Below are 16,831 nucleotides of genomic sequence, written 5' to 3' on the forward strand. Positions count from 1 at the left end.
CCAAGATGTTTTTTAACAGACTCTTAACCACAGAAAACAAACTGATGGCTATCAGATGGAAGGTGGGTGCAGGGATGGGGGTAATAGATGATGGGGATTAGAGAGTACACTTATCATGATGAGCATCAGTGTGGTATGGAAATGTTGGAGTCACTATATTGTACACCTGAAACTGATATAATGCTGTATAAACTATACAGGAACAGAAAACAATAAAAAATGAACTGTTTCAGGGAGCGTGAGGAGAAGGGAGGGAATGAGGAAAATTTAAGGGATATTTACATATTTGTGAGAGCCATGTTGTTTTTGGAACCAGCTCCTGATTGCCTACTTCACACCCTTATCCCTTCCCCCTAGCTACCTCCCCGCACTCCTCAAGTCTGCAGTCATTAACCCTTCTAACAAGCATTTATTTGTTGCCTACCATTACTATTGCCAGGTACCATGATAGATCCTGGGAATTAAATGGTGAGAAGACATGGTCCCTGACCTTGGGGGAGTTTGCAGTCAGCGGAAGATAAAGAAAGCATCCCTACATAGCAACCAGAGCAATAATGGAGCTAAGAATAGAACACCAGCAGGACATGTGGGAAGGGCACGTCATTTGGAGCAAAGGATTTGCTGTACCCTAGGACCAACTCAGAGTACAGTGGATAAAGTCAGGGTTTAGTACAGAGGTTCTCCATCTACCCACATAACATATGTCTCTGAACACCCCTAAGTCCCCTGTAGGAAAGCCCTCAGACCTTCCTGCTCCCATCTGTCTTGATGATAAACCATTGCCCTGATCATGATAAAGCATTGTCCTGATATCTGCCCCTTAGTCTTCATTGCAGTGCTCTTGGATTACACAACATAAAAACATAACTCCTTGGCTCCCACCCTGGAGCCTTGGCCATGATGGCTTCCCAGTTACCACTAAAGAACAGAATGGGGCGAACCATTTCTGAGGGCGGGAACCCGCTCCCTTGGCAGGACAGAGCTTATACTCACAGGCTTGAGATCACAGTGAATAATTTTCTCTACGTAAAGCATTTGCAAACACTTCAAGACAGAGAGGGTGAAACGCCGAACTATCGACAGACTGAAGCCTTGAAAGCTGTTATTCTTCATCAACTCATATAGGTTGATTCTGAAAAACGGAGAGAAAGTGAGGTGTGTGTATCAGTGCAGAAGATATACTGCTGAGTTTGAGCCTACAAGCAATCCCATATCACCTGGTTTCCCTCTGGGAGTAGGCAAGCCTCAGACCAGAGGCAGGGCTTTCCATGTCCTACATACTCAACTTTTCCCATGATTCTTGGGGGACCCAAGAATCACTGTGCTGGCCTCTCAGATGTCCCCTTGTTTCTTATGTGGCAATATCATTTAAGCACTTTGTTACACATGTGGGTGTTAAAAGGTTGGGCCAAACTTCTGAGATATTCGTAGTTTCTCAGGCCCTTCAAAGAGATCCAGGAATTCCACCACCCAAACAAGTGGCTACTCCTACCCCCCGAGCTAATAACGCTATCTAAAACATCTAAAGGTTCCTGATGGTAAGGGGATAAGAGAGTGGGCAGGTGGGGGTTAAGGCAAATGGAGAAACCCTACCCTATCTCAAGTGAGCCTGGATGCTTGGTCCCATCCAACTGTAGCCTTGCAGAAATGATTTACTCTTGCTAGATTATCCTAAATTTTCTAGACAGGCAGAAGCCTACACTACTGTATAAAAAACCTTTTATATTATGCAAATCTGATGACTTACAAATATTGGAAACAAATGCAAAGCATTTTAACAAGAAAAACGGTTCTGTGGGCTATCAGTTTGTGACTCTGCAAACTGTTAAGATGGGAAGAGGAGGGAAAGAAGGGCACAGCCCAGAGACAACTCTGCATCAACTTCTTCCCGGTTTCCCCCGATCTTCCATTTGTAAGCCTTCTGGAACTCCGGAAGTATTTAGGAAGCCATTTATTCTTGAGGAGTACAGGGGAGATGTGAAACTCTAGCCTCATCCTGACTACCTGTGTGACCTTGGGAAACTCCTAACCTCTCTGGTCTTTGGATTCTCCCTCTGCACTCCTGTCCCTCCTCACTCCTCAAAGCTCTTTTAAATACAATGATATCTGACTGTGACTGTGAGTAGTGGTCTAGAAAGGCATCCTGGCTTGTTCATTTTGACAGAAGAGAGATAATTCACCTCTGCATACTGGAAAGTGGACCACATTTTGTAGTCATCAGAGGTGCTGAGAAAAGTATCAATGTTCCTTCTGATTCAAATTTCCCTGGTTCCTAGAATTTTACTAACAGCAGTGGTGTCATGGGAGCACCAAGCTACCAGCTCAGTGAATCCCATAATACTGAGCCCCTTGAGAGTCTACCCTAATTATGCCCCTTTGCTAAATTCTTTCTGGGTTTTTGGTTTTGTTCAAATTATGGAAGATGATCTTCTCAGAGAGACAAGTAATTAAACTAGCATGCCCTTCCAATTAGCACACCCTTCTGGCTCCAATATTCAGAAAGGTGATGCTAATCTATTTCAGTCAGATTCTGTTTCCTGACCAAAAATATCTGCTCCTATCCTGATTTGCTCAAAATCAAAGTCCTCCCCACCCCACCCCCGGGAACACTAGCTGCCTGCTCCCTTGGGTTCCAAACTCAGCACCACAGGATTATAAAGCCAGTGAGTGGGGACATGGTGGCATGGGATAATCCCTTTCAATATATTTCTGTTTTAGTCTTGAGGAAAGAGGACTTGTATTGGTTATGTCACCCAGTTTGGCACCCAGAACTGAGGCAGCACATCCTGAGTATGCTGGCAGGCGACAGATGTGACTGAGGGATGGGGTGAGATGGACAGCTTTGTGTCAGCTCCATTGGCTCCTTGCCCGTCGTGTCCACTCTAGTCATCAAAAGCCCACATCTAGAAAAACCTAGTGTTCTGACCTCGAAGTTTCTCTTCTGTCACCTTAAGCAACTTTTCAAAAGAAAATAAATTAAAAGAAAAAGCAGCTGACCCCAGGAGTTCAAAGGAGATGCAGAGATGATTGCGAAAATAGAAAAAGTCCTTCATGTGCACCACATTGTGGGTGTTGTCTTTGTCCTTCCTTCTGAGAGCTTCCAGGATCTTCAGCTCCACCAGGGCCTGGTGGTGAAATCTGAAGTGGCAGGGAGTGGCAGGGAGGATAGGGAATGGGGACAGAATTCACAGAGTCACGTCATACTGCAGCAGTTAGCCCCTTCCTCCAGCCCCTCCCCATCGCCCCAACAAGAGTCCAGGGGGTGTGGGTAGAAAGCACTAAAAGCATCATATTCTTGCCTCCTCTTTGCCCCATTGTGGAATCAGATAATTAGAGAAAGAGGAAAGGACAAGGAAGATCAGAGAAAAAGGCAGAGTCAGGAAGGGTTGGCATTGTGACGGGGCCAGAATCATGTAGACCACCCCTCCCATGGCCCAGGCCGTCTACCAAACCACACCTCTTCTTGTTCCTGATGATTTTCAAGGCCACCAACTCATTGTTTTTGTGATCCAAGCACTTGGCCACCTGTCCAAAGGACCCTTTCCCGATCATCTCCAAAACCTCATAGCGGTAGGCAATGTGGTCATGCAGGACCTGCAGAAGCCAGACCAGGGTAAGGAACAGAGCCGTAGGCTTTGGGGCATCCCTGATAGTGGTGTCCCTGTGTCAGGCCCTGGTTTACCCCTGGGGGAACTTTCTGAACTGCACCAGGTGTTTGTGCAACTCCCAACCTCCTCTCCTTACTGTTGCATTGGTCAGGTGGCTGCTCAGATCCCAGGCTACCAATGTGGCATCAGGAAGGTCCCACAAGGCACTATCCATGTCAGGCAGTGCAAAGAACATTGGATGGTCTTTAAAAAACTTGGGTTCAGGGCACCTGGGTGGTTCAGTGGGTTAAAGCCTCTGCCTTCGGCTCAGGTCATGGTCCCAGGGTCTTGGGATCGAGCCCCGCATCGGGCTCTCTGCTTGGCAGGGAGCCTGCTTCCTCCCCTTTCTCTCTGCCTGCCTCTCCGCCTACCTGTGACCTCTGTCTGTCAAATAAATAAATAAAATCTTTAAAAAAAAAAAAAAAAGAAAGAAAGAAAACTTGGGTTCTAGGGATGCCTGGATGGCTCCGTCGGTTAAGTGTCTGCCTTGGGCTCAGGTCATGATCTCAGGGTCCTGGGATCGAGTCCCACATCAGGCTCCTTGCTCAATGGGGAAACTGTTTCTCCCTCTGTCTGCCTCTCCTCCTGCTTGTACTCACTCTTTCAAACAAATAAGTGAATAAAATCTTTAAAAATAAAAAATTTTAACTGGGTTCTAGTCCCAGTCCTGCTATCATCTCTGGTTGGTGGGAACCAACCCACCTATGTGGGAACCTGTAAAGTTAAGATGAGTGAACAAAGTAGTTCTAAGGTACCTTTCAGTTTGGATATTTCATAATTCTTGAATGCAGCTGAGCAGCAGCCTCAGTTTGGGGAAAGCTCTATTTCAGACCCTGGGTGTGTCTCCAGCAACCAAACAAGGTTTCCTGTCTGTTCTGCCTCTTCCTGGTCAGATCTGGTTCTCCTCTTGACTTACCCAGATTTAATTCTGATGTGAGAGTTAGCAGTACAGAACTTGAACCTTTCTGAACTAAGAGGAGAAAGATTTTCGAAGAGCCAGAGTCACCCATGCCCCTCCATGGGCTGGGAGCTAGAGAACAGGTGTTTATTCAAAGCAACAGGAAATTTTTAATTAAAAAGACTTTATCTCCGTATCTTCAGACAAGTCACTTTCCCACTCTGAATTGAGTGCCCTCATCAGGCAGCCTAGGATTGAAGGTCCTAGATAACAACCTCTAATGCCTTCTAGTTCTGAGAATCTCTGATTTCTAGTTTTGCCCTCAGGAATTTGGGAGAGGTGAAAGACATGTGTTTGTGCACAAGTCCTCAGGGTGTATTTGTGATCCCATGCTGCTGGTTCATTTATACAGCAAGAATCAGGATCATGCATATCAACAGGTACGTTACTAATACGTGGACGTGGATTACCCTACTTGCAAAAGTTTGTCGTGACAATGTACAGGGAAAGGGCAATGGACAAGTTCTGCACATGTTGGCATAAAGGTATTTTGCATGGGTCACCAATTTGGCTGTATCATAATTATTCATCTACATGTCAACTTTGACATTGATTGTTATTACTTGAGGCCAGGAACGAGGTTGTACTCATTTCTGTAGTTCCTTTTATATTTCCAGAGTCTGGCACATGCTCAAGTGTATGATAGGTTCTCAAACAAGTATTCAGCTAATAATGGCTGACAGAATAGAAATGAGAACGCAGTTGTGCTGCTTGTTTGGGAATTTGGCATGCGTTGGAATGAAATGGAGATGGAGATTTTGATTATGCAGTGAGCATGCATTATCCCCGTGCCTGCCTCCACCAGTAACACTGCTCCCTAATATTTGAGACAGAGGAACTGAACTGCAGTGAATTAATATAAAGGTACTGCTGACATTGCTGGGGAATTTCCCAGAGATCCTACGCCCAGGTGGGGTCGGGGTGGAGGAGCTAAAGGTGTCCAGATGAACTGGAACTAAGGTTTGCACTGGAGATTCTTAACCAAGGATCCCTTAACAATCCACTCCTCTTTGAAACTTTATGTATGTTCAGGATGCCTTTTCTAGGATGAGGACTTATAGCACATATCAGACTCCCAAAGGGATCCTTGGCCTAAAAATGTTGAGAACCAGGGCACTAGATGGAGAATCTGTGCCAGAAATTCTAAAGCCTTCCTTCTCAGAGTGTGACCCAAGGACCAACAGTGTGGGCATTGCCTGGAAATGTCTGAAAAAGGCAATATCTCAGACTCCACCCCACACCTGCTGTATAAAAATCCACATTTTTAACAAGATCTCCAGGGGAATTGTGTGCATAGTAAAGCTTGAGACACATGGCTCTAATTACTCCTAAGAAATATGTTCTTCTCTGAAGCCATCGAAGACCAATCTTGTCTTCTTTAAATGTAACCACATTGTGAGGAAATGTCCAGAGGAGGAAATTCCCAGCAGCCTATAACTGGTGGGCTAAGCATCATGTATCTGGACATTTTCAGAAGTGGAAATTGCTTTCTGAAGCAAAAGAGACACTTTCCACTGCCCAGATTTTGCCTTCAGGCTGATAAGAGGCACTGTCCTGGTTAACCCCAGAGATGCAATCAGAAGAGGAGAAGGAGAGATCCCCTTCCCAGGATCCATCTCTGGGAAATTGAAAGGAGTCAAGGACTGGGTGCCAGGAACTACAGTGACAAGAACTTTTTTTGGTTGTGGAGAAATGGCATTTAAAATGAAATAGAAAGAGGTCCATGTGTGGGAGTGTATGGAGGAGACAAAAAAGAGGATGTTGTGGAGACTGCATTTTTCCCCTGGAGTCTGGCTCTTCCAATGGGTACAAGGTTATGCAGAAAAAGAACCTGTGGGAATTTGCTCGGGATGCAAGCCTGTTCCCCAAATACTCTTGAAGAAAAATCAGTACTCTGTTAGCAGAGTAGTTTGTATATTAATTGCATGTTTTCCCATTTTTAAACATGACATTTCTTTGGTTTAGCACCTACTAGAATCCTTCAGGATGCCTAGTTTGAGATGTATCATCACCAAATGTTATTTCAAAAAAAAAGAAAAAAAACCCACACTTTTTTTTTTTCTTTCCAGACTACTTCCTGTCCCTGAGCCCCACGCCCCTGGAGTTACCACCACATATTTCCCCATCACCTTTATATAGGAGCCGTGTTCATCATCAAAACTTGTTTTGCTGAACTTCTCAGGAGTCACGTGGAGCTTCTCTGCTTCAAGCCCCAGGAACCATAGCTCCGTGTAGCCCAGGATTTCACTTTGCTCATATGAAGATAGCTCGTTCTTAAAAAACTTAAGAGCCTCTGTGTGAAAGACACTATAGTTGTCAGTTAAGGCAATTATGGGGATTTGCCCAGGGTCTTGATGATGGCACGCCTTCTAGCTCATGAGCCAGTCACTCCTGCCCTCAACTAGGTGGCTTCCTAAGGACCACATGTCTCGAATCTCACAGGTAGAAATGTAAATGATAAATGTTAAGGTGTTGTGCTGATTTCAACAAATCAGGAGGGAAACACAAAGGAAAGGAAAGAGAGAATTTAGCCCCCAAAAGCTATGGGTTGCAGCAGCATGGGTAAAAATTTCAGGAGGTAAAGCTGGTGTCAACAGTAGTATGAAACTACTGGCAGCAGTTTCCAAGTTGATATGGTTTGGGGCTACACAGTTTTTCCCAAGAGGGTTTGCAAACTATAATGTCCTCAAGGGCCAGGCAGGTTACTAAAGTGCAACTTTAAAGGCCCAGGAGGTATTACCCACTCAAATCTGCAGCTCAGACTGCAAGGAAGAAACTTGTGTTTGCTCTTCTCCACCCTCTTCTGGCCAGCCCCCCATCAGGTGTTTGGTGTTTGGTTTGGCAGCAAGTGGGGTGGGGTTCAAACTTTAAGGAGTTAAATTGGAGAGTGCTGAGAGAGAGTCCTGAGGATTGGGAGTAGGAGGGGAAGGCACCATGTTATTTGACAAACTGCTGAAGAGTTGGAGAAAGAACTGCCAGGAGGAAGAAAGACATGAGAGACAAGACCTGTGTCAGTCATGTGAAAGCTACGTAAGGCATATTCTTAGCCCAGAAGACAGAACCAAGACCTAAGACAGCAAGGAAGCAGGTATGAGCTCTGTAAAGGCAGAACTAGCTCAATATTGAAGTGGTCTCCTTGTGGGTAGTTCCTCAGATTGTTTAAGAAGAGGAAGGACAATGACTTAAAGGCTGTGGGTAAAGAGCTCCAAGCGTAAGATAGTGTTGGCAAAGTGGGTGTTGGTTTTCTTCCTTTGAATTCTAATAGGGGATGCATCTCTGAACCTTGTGAGGAGTTGGAGTCCTGGCCAAAAACTATGAGTGCTCTTTCAGGCCCAACAATAGGTAATTGTAAAGGCTTCCTGGCAGGGTTCCTGGGTAAGCTGCCCTTCCCATACCAGCACTGGTGCAGAGCCAGTGCATGAAATCTCTGAGAAGTTGCAGTCAAGGGCTCAGGTTCCCCTAAGCAGCCATGCACTTAAGCACATCTACATTTCTAACCCAGGAGCCCCTATTCAGATGCCTTCCTCAGGTACTTCTGCCAAGACCTCCTTGTCAAGAGGAGGAAGTGAGACATCAAGACAGTTGCCCTACTCTGACTCAGTACTCAGTACATTTCCACTCTGAACCCTTCCCCTCCACCTCTCCCTCCCTCTCCTGCATAAAATGACAGGAGGCTTGTTCAACTGCCTAGGCAGTGAACTCTGACTGAGCTCATACATCTGACCTGGAGTGATGTCAGTCCACAGGGAAAATGTAACACTGAGGAGCTGGTGTTTTCCCCTGTAAGTGATGAGAAGTAAGTGATCACAGTAAGTGATGAGAAGCTTACTGTTACTTTCATTTTGGCTTGTTGTCTTAGTTGACTTCTCCAACACCTCGAAGCTTAGCCCTCTCTGGTTCAGCTCAGCTCAGGACAACTTGACCATCTAGAATCAACCCCCTATACCCTGCTACTTCCCAAAAGACATACCTGCCGCTGTCAGAGGCACCTTGTGCTTTCTTGGTGGTTTCTCCTCTGGCTTGGGATCTTCGGTTTTAATGCTTGAATGAAAAGGCATTTCTGAAGCCTTGAGCTCAGAGGCTGGCATCTGATTGTGACTTTGATTCTCCTGTCCAGACAAAGAGACTTGAAATAAAGTACTGATTAGACTTTTGGGTGTCACAAACCATTGATTAGTCCAAGAACACCCACATCCAGCCAGATTCTTCTCCTAGCTTTCCAGGGAGAAAATGATAGTCATCAGACATTAGGTTTTCTCAGTCTTTCTCTCAAAGGAAGTATCTGTCTGACACACATTATTCTCTGTGAGGCCATTCACAATACCTTATGCAGTTGATAGCCCCAGTGACATCTTACTCCAGGAAAAAATTGGAATAGTTTTTTTTACTACTGCTCTTAAGAAGGCCATTTCCTAACGAGATAAAGTGATTTGCCCAAGTGCACAAACTCTTCAACTTTTGTGTTTGTAATACCTCTTTAATTTGGCACGTTCTTATGCTCTTTCTTTTTGGTCCTTCCATCAAAAAATATAGGAGACATTGGAGGAAAACAATCATTTCATATGCTTCTACCATTTATATACCAGACATTTCATTCTTCTTTCCCTCAAGGAATCCTCAGGACAACCTTATGGAGAGCCCATTTTATAGATAAAAGAAAGTCAATGATTTATTTGCTAGGTTTACATTCATTGTAGAGTAAGAACGGGACGAGAACCCAACTCTTCGGGTGACATTGTGCTTTTCCCACCATCCTCAGCCTTTCTAAACTTGGTTCCGGACCAGACTCTTTGACCTGCCTGCTCAGGGCCATGTCCACTGCCCTGTACTCACCTGATACAGGAGGGGTGGCTTTAGCAAGACTTTGTTGCTGATGCGTGGGAAGTTAACCATGTTCTTCTTCCCCTTGGTATCCACAAAAGGGAGTGAAGCAATGCTGGTGTTTGGATTCTATATAAGGAGAAAGTGGATAAGATGCAGAAGCCTCAGGCAAGAAATCTATGTTTCCAGGTAGTCATTTCTCCCAGCTCCCCTGCTACAGCAAGAATGAGTCTGAACCAAATCCAGATCTAAATCTATTTTCAAAGCTCTTGTAGAGAAAAGCAGAGTGGTCAAGCAGATGAGCTCTGGGTTTGAATCCCTGCTCCACCACATACAACTGCAGACCCTAAATAGGCCACACATCTCTTTCTCTAAGCTTCAGTTATCTCACCACTACCATGGGGACAAAAATGGGATCTACCTCATAAGGCTTTTGTGAGGTAAATGAGGCAATTCATGTAGAGTATCCCATAAGTGTTAGCCATTATTATCATCATTCCAATATCTTATCATCCTAATATGGGAAAACATTTCCTGCTATATAATGTACATCCCCTTTGCTGCAACATAAGCTCACATTTCCTTTATATTATTGATTTGACCTCACTTGGATCCCTGCCCTCACGCACTGATTGATTACAAGAGGGGTAATCTGTCGGTGAATAGCAACATTTAAAATAGTGTGGAGATGTGGAAAGAACATACGCATCATGTTATGCTGAGTTGATGAAAAATGCCTCTGAAAAGTTATCCTAGCCACCCACCTATCTTCAACCTTTCCTAGAAAAAAGACACTAAACATCACTTCCCACCTTAGGCAAGAATCGAGTCATTCTGAAGTCCTTGATCTTGGAAGGTGGCTTCTGAGCTTGAACCAAAGGCTTACTCTCAACCTAGATCAAGTAGAACAGTATTGGAATAGTATTTAGCATGCTATTATCTCAAGATATTGAGAAATATTTTGCTTCATTACAACAATCAAGACACAGTTGGAGCCAGCTCTCTTGATGCCAAAGCTAGAAAGAGGTAAGAGAGGCCTAGAGAAGTACTGAATGAATATATGGATGAAGTCATTTTCTGGCAGTACCTATCCTAGAGTGAATTGTCCTATGGTTTTCAAACTTAAAAAAAAAAAATCCATGGAAGCCTTTCTTCAAATAAAATCTTAACTAGGCACCCTGGACAGGGGAAGAACTAAAAGCTGAGCTCCTCTTTCTGAAGAGAAGAAAATGCCCACAGTCTTGCCCAGGGACTCTCTCTACCCTCAGAGTGTCTCTGAAGTGGCTCTGCCCCTGTGGAACCCACTAGAATACAGGAGCCCAGCCTGAACACCTGTTACCTGATCAGAACAGACTTCACACCTAAAAAGGGGTCAGGAGGAAAAACCAAAACAGCAGGGCTGTGTCCCCCAAAGTGTCACAGACACACCATCAAGGTTTGTGACATAATTGCATGTGATACAAGATAACAGCTATCTAATGTTTATACATTTATTTTAATATCCATTTGAAAAACTACAACTTATTAAACCTACAATTTTACTATGTAAAACGAGACCAAAATTTAAGTTTAAAAATGTGAGCATTATGCAGATATGGCAAAAACCATGAAGGTGGCACTAAAATTACTAAAGTTTAGCAAGTACAGGCTACAGTTTGAATCTAGGTTCTTCTCTTCGAAGCAGAACTCATGGGTGCTCCTTCTTTTCCAGCCCCCTCTTAGGGAGCTGAATGAGGTTAACCTGAGACACAGCTGGTGCCAGACCCAATCCTGTAAAACCTGGCATACTGGCCACACTGAAATAGGAACTGGGGACAGTTCTTCCACTTAATATCTAAGCCCTATACAGAGCTGTAATAATGGGAACTATGTAGAATAGGCCATCTTGACCTCCTAGAATAGGGACATGATCTGAGAGAGTAGGGGCTGCAGAGAGCATGGTTCATGGCCTAAGACCAAACTAATTTGATTGGCTAACATATACTAATGCAGGATTTAATTATCTATTGAATGGACAATGATGATATCTGAGCAAATACTGCAATCACAAATCTCACAAAGTCCCCACTTCTCATGAAATAAGTCATGCAGGAATTAAACTTATAAGTCATCAACAATGACAAGCTGGCATTGAGAACAACTAGGGAGACTGGAGAGACCAGTGAAAAGTATATTATTGAAACACAACTAAATACCAAACAAAGGGTATGAATAATGTGTGTCGACAAAGAAGGAAGAGATCCATGCAAATGCATCTGATAGAAGGGATGTGAGGAAGCTTTGTGGAAGGGGCTTGGCTTGCTCTGGGCTTTATCTGGGAGGATGGGTAGAGAGTGTTCTCTCAAGGTGAAACAGTATCTTGGAATGCTCTGACGGTCATGCTGGCTAAGCTGGAGCAGAGGATATACTGGATTGAGGAAGGCAGTGAAGTCTTACCTAAGACATTTGGTCTTTATCTAACGGGCAGTGGTGAATCACTGATAGTTTGCAAGTCTGGGTGTTACATATGCACAGCAGTACTTCAGAAAGACGCGTTAGCAGCAATGTGGCACAAAATAATGATCACAGATATGAACTCTGACATCAGGCCTTAGTTTTAAATCCCAGCTCCACTACTCATTAGTTGTTTGACCTTGGGCAAGTTACTAACCTTTCCTCTTGTAGTACAGAGATAATGACGGTACCAGTCTCATAGGACTGTTATAAGGACTAAGTGAATTCATGTACATAAAGCACTTAAACCAGTGCTTTGTGTATACCAAGGGTAAGTACTTGCTAGAAGTCATTCTCTTGTAAAATGAGTCATTCTCTTTCCTTCCTTCTCAGGAGAAGGAAAACATGGACTCAGAATTGATGGAGTATGAGCAAGATGAGCAGTCTAAAATGCTTAAAGGCACTGAGTATATTTAGTATGAGAGAAGATAAAACAAAACAAAATGTCTGAGAGGTTAACAATTCTGATACTTCCATACATATATATTGGAATCAAATGACTAAATAAATGAATTGTGGATGACAGCAGGTTTGCCATGTTAGACTGGAGATTTACAGATAATCAAAGTCATCATCAACATTACCACCATGTGATAATGGATTAGGGTTAAAGGCATCAGTAGGAACTCTTGTTTAACTCAATGTAGTTACAAATGGTTACATATAGAAATATCTATAGATACGTGTTTACACAAAGGTTAATGCATGCACTTGTGCACACACAAACATATATACACACACACACAGCTTTGTTAGCTTGAGAGGTCCTAAAAGAAATAACACCCCAAAGGAACAAGCACACCTAACACTCACAACTTGGTTTCTAATACCATTCTCTAGTAAAAGGAACCAAGTCTCCTTGGAAAAATGATTGATTCTAGAACTGGGTCTGGAAATGCACAGGATGAGCCTGGAGAATCTTCTACTGACATAAAGTAAGAAAGGGCCATACGTACCCCAATGCTCATAGCAGCAATGGCCACAATCACCAAGCCGTGGAAGGAGCCAAGATGCCCTTCAATAGACGAATGGATAAGGAAGATGTGGTCCCTATATACTATGGAGTATTATGCCTCCATAAGAAAGGATGGATACCCAACTTTTATATCAACATGGATGGGACTGAAGGAGATTATGTGGAGTGAAATAAGTCAAGCAGAGAGAGCCAATTATCTTATGGTCTCACTTGCTTGTGGAACATACGAAATAACAAGAGGACATCGGGAGAAGGAGAGGAGAAGGGAGTTGGGAGAAATCAGAGTGGGAGATGAACCATGAGAGACTGTGGACTCTGAGAAATAAACTGAGGGTTTTGGAGGGGGAGGGGGTGGGGGGTTTGGGTGAGCCTGATGGTGGGTATTAAGGAGGGCATGTATTGCATGGAGCACTGGGTGTGGTGCATAAACAATGAATCTTGGAACACTGAAAAAATAAAATTAAATTTAAAAAATAAAGTAAAGAAGGGCTACAAAACAAACAGCAACAACACATTGATGAAAGTGTGTCAAAAGGACACAGGCACCAACTGAAAGAGTTCCTAATGGCCAGAGCTAGAAAAATTTTAACAAAAAAAATAAAGTAGTGTTGGATATAACTCAAAGTTTAAAATAAATATCTATGAATCCATACTGATGTAAATAAATTAATAAAGAAATAAATAGGGGAGAAGAAACAAGCTTCCCATGCAGAAGAGTTCCTATTACACAGACATTCCACCCTGGAAGAGGAGAGCATAACTCCCCACCCTTTAAGCTGTGCATAGTGACTTGTTTCCAGAAAGTATGGCATGGAAAGCAGGGAACAAAAGCAACTTTACAGGATAAACTAGACAAAGACTACCTTAGCCAGGTAATCTAATCAACATGAGCGACCATAAACCATGTGGATAACATGGACCATTGATATGATGGATGAAAATGGCCCTTTACCTCAAGTAGGCTTCCTCCCAAAGCCTACAACCCCAATGACATCATGAGAAAAACAAATTCCAATAGAAAGGCATCCTACAATATACATGACCAACAGTCCTCAAAACTGTCGAGATCATCAAAAATAACAAAAGTCTGAGAAACTGTCACAGCCTAGATAGGAACCTGGAGCGGACAAAGAACCTTAGGTAACAAGGAAATCTGCCGAAAGTGTGGAGTTTAGTTAAAAATGTATCATTATCTTGGGGCGCCTGGGTGGCTCAGTCATTAAGCGTCTGCCTTCAGCTTAGATCATGACCCCAGGTTCCTGGGATTGGGCCCTGCATCAGGCTCCCTGCTTGGTGGGAAGCCTGCTTCTCCCTCTCCCACTCCCCCTGCTTGTGTTCTCTCTCTCATTGTTTGTCTCTCTGTCAAATAAATAAGTAAATAAAATCTTCTAAAAAAAAAAAGTATCATTATCTGAATTTTTTTATTTTTTTAGAAGATTGTTTTAGTTTTTTTTTTTTTTTAAGATTTTATTTATTTATTTGAGAGAGAATGAGTGAGAGAGAACATGAAAGAGGAGAAGGTCAGAGGGAGAAGCCGACTCCCCAAGGAGCTGGGAGCCCGATGCGGGACTCGATCCTGGAAGTGCAGGATCATGACCTGAGCCAAAGGCAGCTGCTCAACCAACTGAGCCACCCAGGCGCCCTCATTATCTGAATTTTTAAAAAAATAAAAATAAATAAGAATTCAGTGTCTGCATGGCTTAGTGTGTTAAACATCTGACTTGTGATGTCAGCTCAGGTCATGATCTCAGAGTTGTGAGATCAAGCCCCCTGTTGGGCACTGATGCTCAACAGGGAGTCTGCTTGAGATTCTCTCTCTCTCTCTCTCCCCCTCTGCCCTGTGTCCCTCTCTGTACTTCCGTGCATGCTCTCTTTCTCTAAAATAAGTAATAAATCTTAAAAATCTAAAAAAGTGTATCACTATCAGTTCATTATTACAACTGAAGTACAACACAAATACAAGATTTTAATAATAAGGGAAACTGGGTGTGGGGTACAGAGTGATATATGGGGACTCGGCACTATCTGCTCAATTTTTCTACAAGTATAAAACTGTTCTTAAAAAAGTGTATTAATGGGGTGCCTGGGTAGCTCAGTGGGTTAAAGCCTCTCCCTTCGGCTCAGGTCATGATCCCAGGGTCCTGGGATCAAGCCCTGCATCGGGCTTTCTGCTCAGTGGGAAGCCTACTCCCTCCTCTCTTTCTGCCTGCCTCTCTGCCTACTATCTCTCTGTCAAATAAATAAAATCTTAAAAAGAAGAGAAGGGTATTAATAAAACAAACAAAACTCCTGAGGGGAGGGGTAGTATCAGAAGTGCTATAGTTTATGATTCACTATAAGCTTGTTCTACATGATCTGCAGGACAGAATGAGGACAAAGTGTGGAATTTATAGAGAGGTAGTTTCTAGCTCAATATAAAGGATTTTCTAGAGCTTAGAGCTGTCCAAAAATGGAGTGGGAGTCCTTAGGAGCTAGTGAGCTCTCTATCACTGGAAAGGCCAAGTCCACCAATAAGCCACTGTGAGAAATATGCATGGGCTCAGAGGGTTGGACAAGATGCAACCTCCAAAGTCCCATTTGTCTGGAAGACTCATTTAAGTGGTACTTGGGAGTGTCTTGAGTGGATCCTTAATCCTCTCATGGAACCAATACTGAGAACCATTGTATAGAAGAGTGCCTCCTGAACTTTGTTACAACATAACAGACTATAAAAAATTACCTTTGTGTGACAACGCAGGGTAAAAAGAGAAGGCAACTCACAGACAGATGCTACCAGCACAGGATGCTGCCCAAGGCTTGTCTGCCCCAAGGGTTGCTGGCTTTTATATCCGTGCACACCTCTACCAGTGGGTCACACAACTTTACCAACTTGTTGCTTGTTTGTCTCCAGCCTTCCTCAATAGGGACCGGATGTCCCACAACAACATTTCATTCTATCACAACATCCCCAGGACGCAGGAAGAAGAGAGTATGATCTCCCACATGCACAGTGGCAAAAAAGACTTTTTCTTTTAAGACCAGGAGCTTCGTAACACTGTACTATGGTCCCTCACTGACCTTTGAGCCACTGCAGTGGGAATCTCTAATAGTCATGAGCTCTCTATCCAAATGTAGAGTCCTCAGTATAAAAAAGATTTTATGCACAGGGGTACCTAGCATAGGCAGTGATTCCTATGCTGTCTAAGACCTGGACACTGTTCTGAGGCTGGAGAAAACCTCTGGAGGAGCCAGGAGATAAAAAGGCAGGGCATCTGAGAATGCCACCGAGGTCCTTTCATGGCTCTTTTCTGTGTGTATCACTGTTCCTGGAGGTCTCAACAGCCAGAATTGAACTGTGAGGCTCCTTTATTTTCCAAGCTTCTTATATGAACATGTACTGCTTTTATAACACAGAAAATATCATTGTTTTAAAAAGCAATATTACAACACAGAAGTCTACATGGTTCATATCAACACTAGTGGGGAAAGAGAGTGACACTGGCAGGGCGCACTCTTTCCCTGAGAGCCTGAAGCACAGAAAGTTAGATCTGAGGAGACACTGTCAAGGAACCTGGACTCAGAGCCTCAGAGCATGGTCACTGCACTGTGCAGATCACACGAAGGGAGGTAGACCCCTCTGCTCACAAGTGGGCTCAGATTGCTAGGATTCTCCACATCAAGGCCCACATTTGAATCTTGGGATTCCCCTAGGGTCTCCAGCTAAGCTTGCCATCACTGGTAATAGACCGCAGAGGGTCCAGGCCCTGCACCAACATGCATGGTGACTAGGGAGGTTGATCAGAAGCCTGGTGTCTCAACTTCTGACCCTGGGCCCCTCCTCCACCTCTCTTGTGCTTTTGTCTTCTGAACTGGAATCCCTTGGGCTCTCTTCTTTTGTTTTCTCAGCAAAAGAAATGGCTAATTCTATCTCACTACTTTGCAAAAGTCAGCTCAAAT

The 16,831-nt window shown here is 43.7% G+C and overlaps 1 protein-coding gene across 13 annotated transcripts in view; it reads right to left on the reverse strand.

Annotated features, from left to right (window-relative positions):
- DYRK4 (dual specificity tyrosine phosphorylation regulated kinase 4) overlaps positions 1 to 16,831 on the reverse strand; it is a 48,024-nt gene that overhangs the window by 19,532 nt on the left and 11,661 nt on the right. For all 13 annotated transcript variants that reach the window (XR_004287059.1, XM_032349053.1, XM_032349060.1 and 10 more), the window contains 7 exons: positions 10,239 to 10,319; positions 9,439 to 9,555; positions 8,576 to 8,714; positions 6,735 to 6,898; positions 3,458 to 3,594; positions 2,998 to 3,138; positions 994 to 1,132 (listed from right to left, as the gene is read on the reverse strand). Coding sequence is in view for 12 of the 13 variants with exons in the window: in XM_032349053.1 (XP_032204944.1) it covers positions 994 to 1,132; positions 2,998 to 3,138; positions 3,458 to 3,594; positions 6,735 to 6,898; positions 8,576 to 8,714; positions 9,439 to 9,555; positions 10,239 to 10,319 (918 nt within the window). In the remaining variant the exon portion in view is untranslated. The remainder of the gene's footprint in view (positions 1 to 993; positions 1,133 to 2,997; positions 3,139 to 3,457; positions 3,595 to 6,734; positions 6,899 to 8,575; positions 8,715 to 9,438; positions 9,556 to 10,238; positions 10,320 to 16,831) is intronic.

This window comes from Mustela erminea, chromosome 6, assembly GCF_009829155.1.
Source record: "Mustela erminea isolate mMusErm1 chromosome 6, mMusErm1.Pri, whole genome shotgun sequence".
Lineage (NCBI taxonomy): Eukaryota > Metazoa > Chordata > Mammalia > Carnivora > Mustelidae > Mustela > Mustela erminea.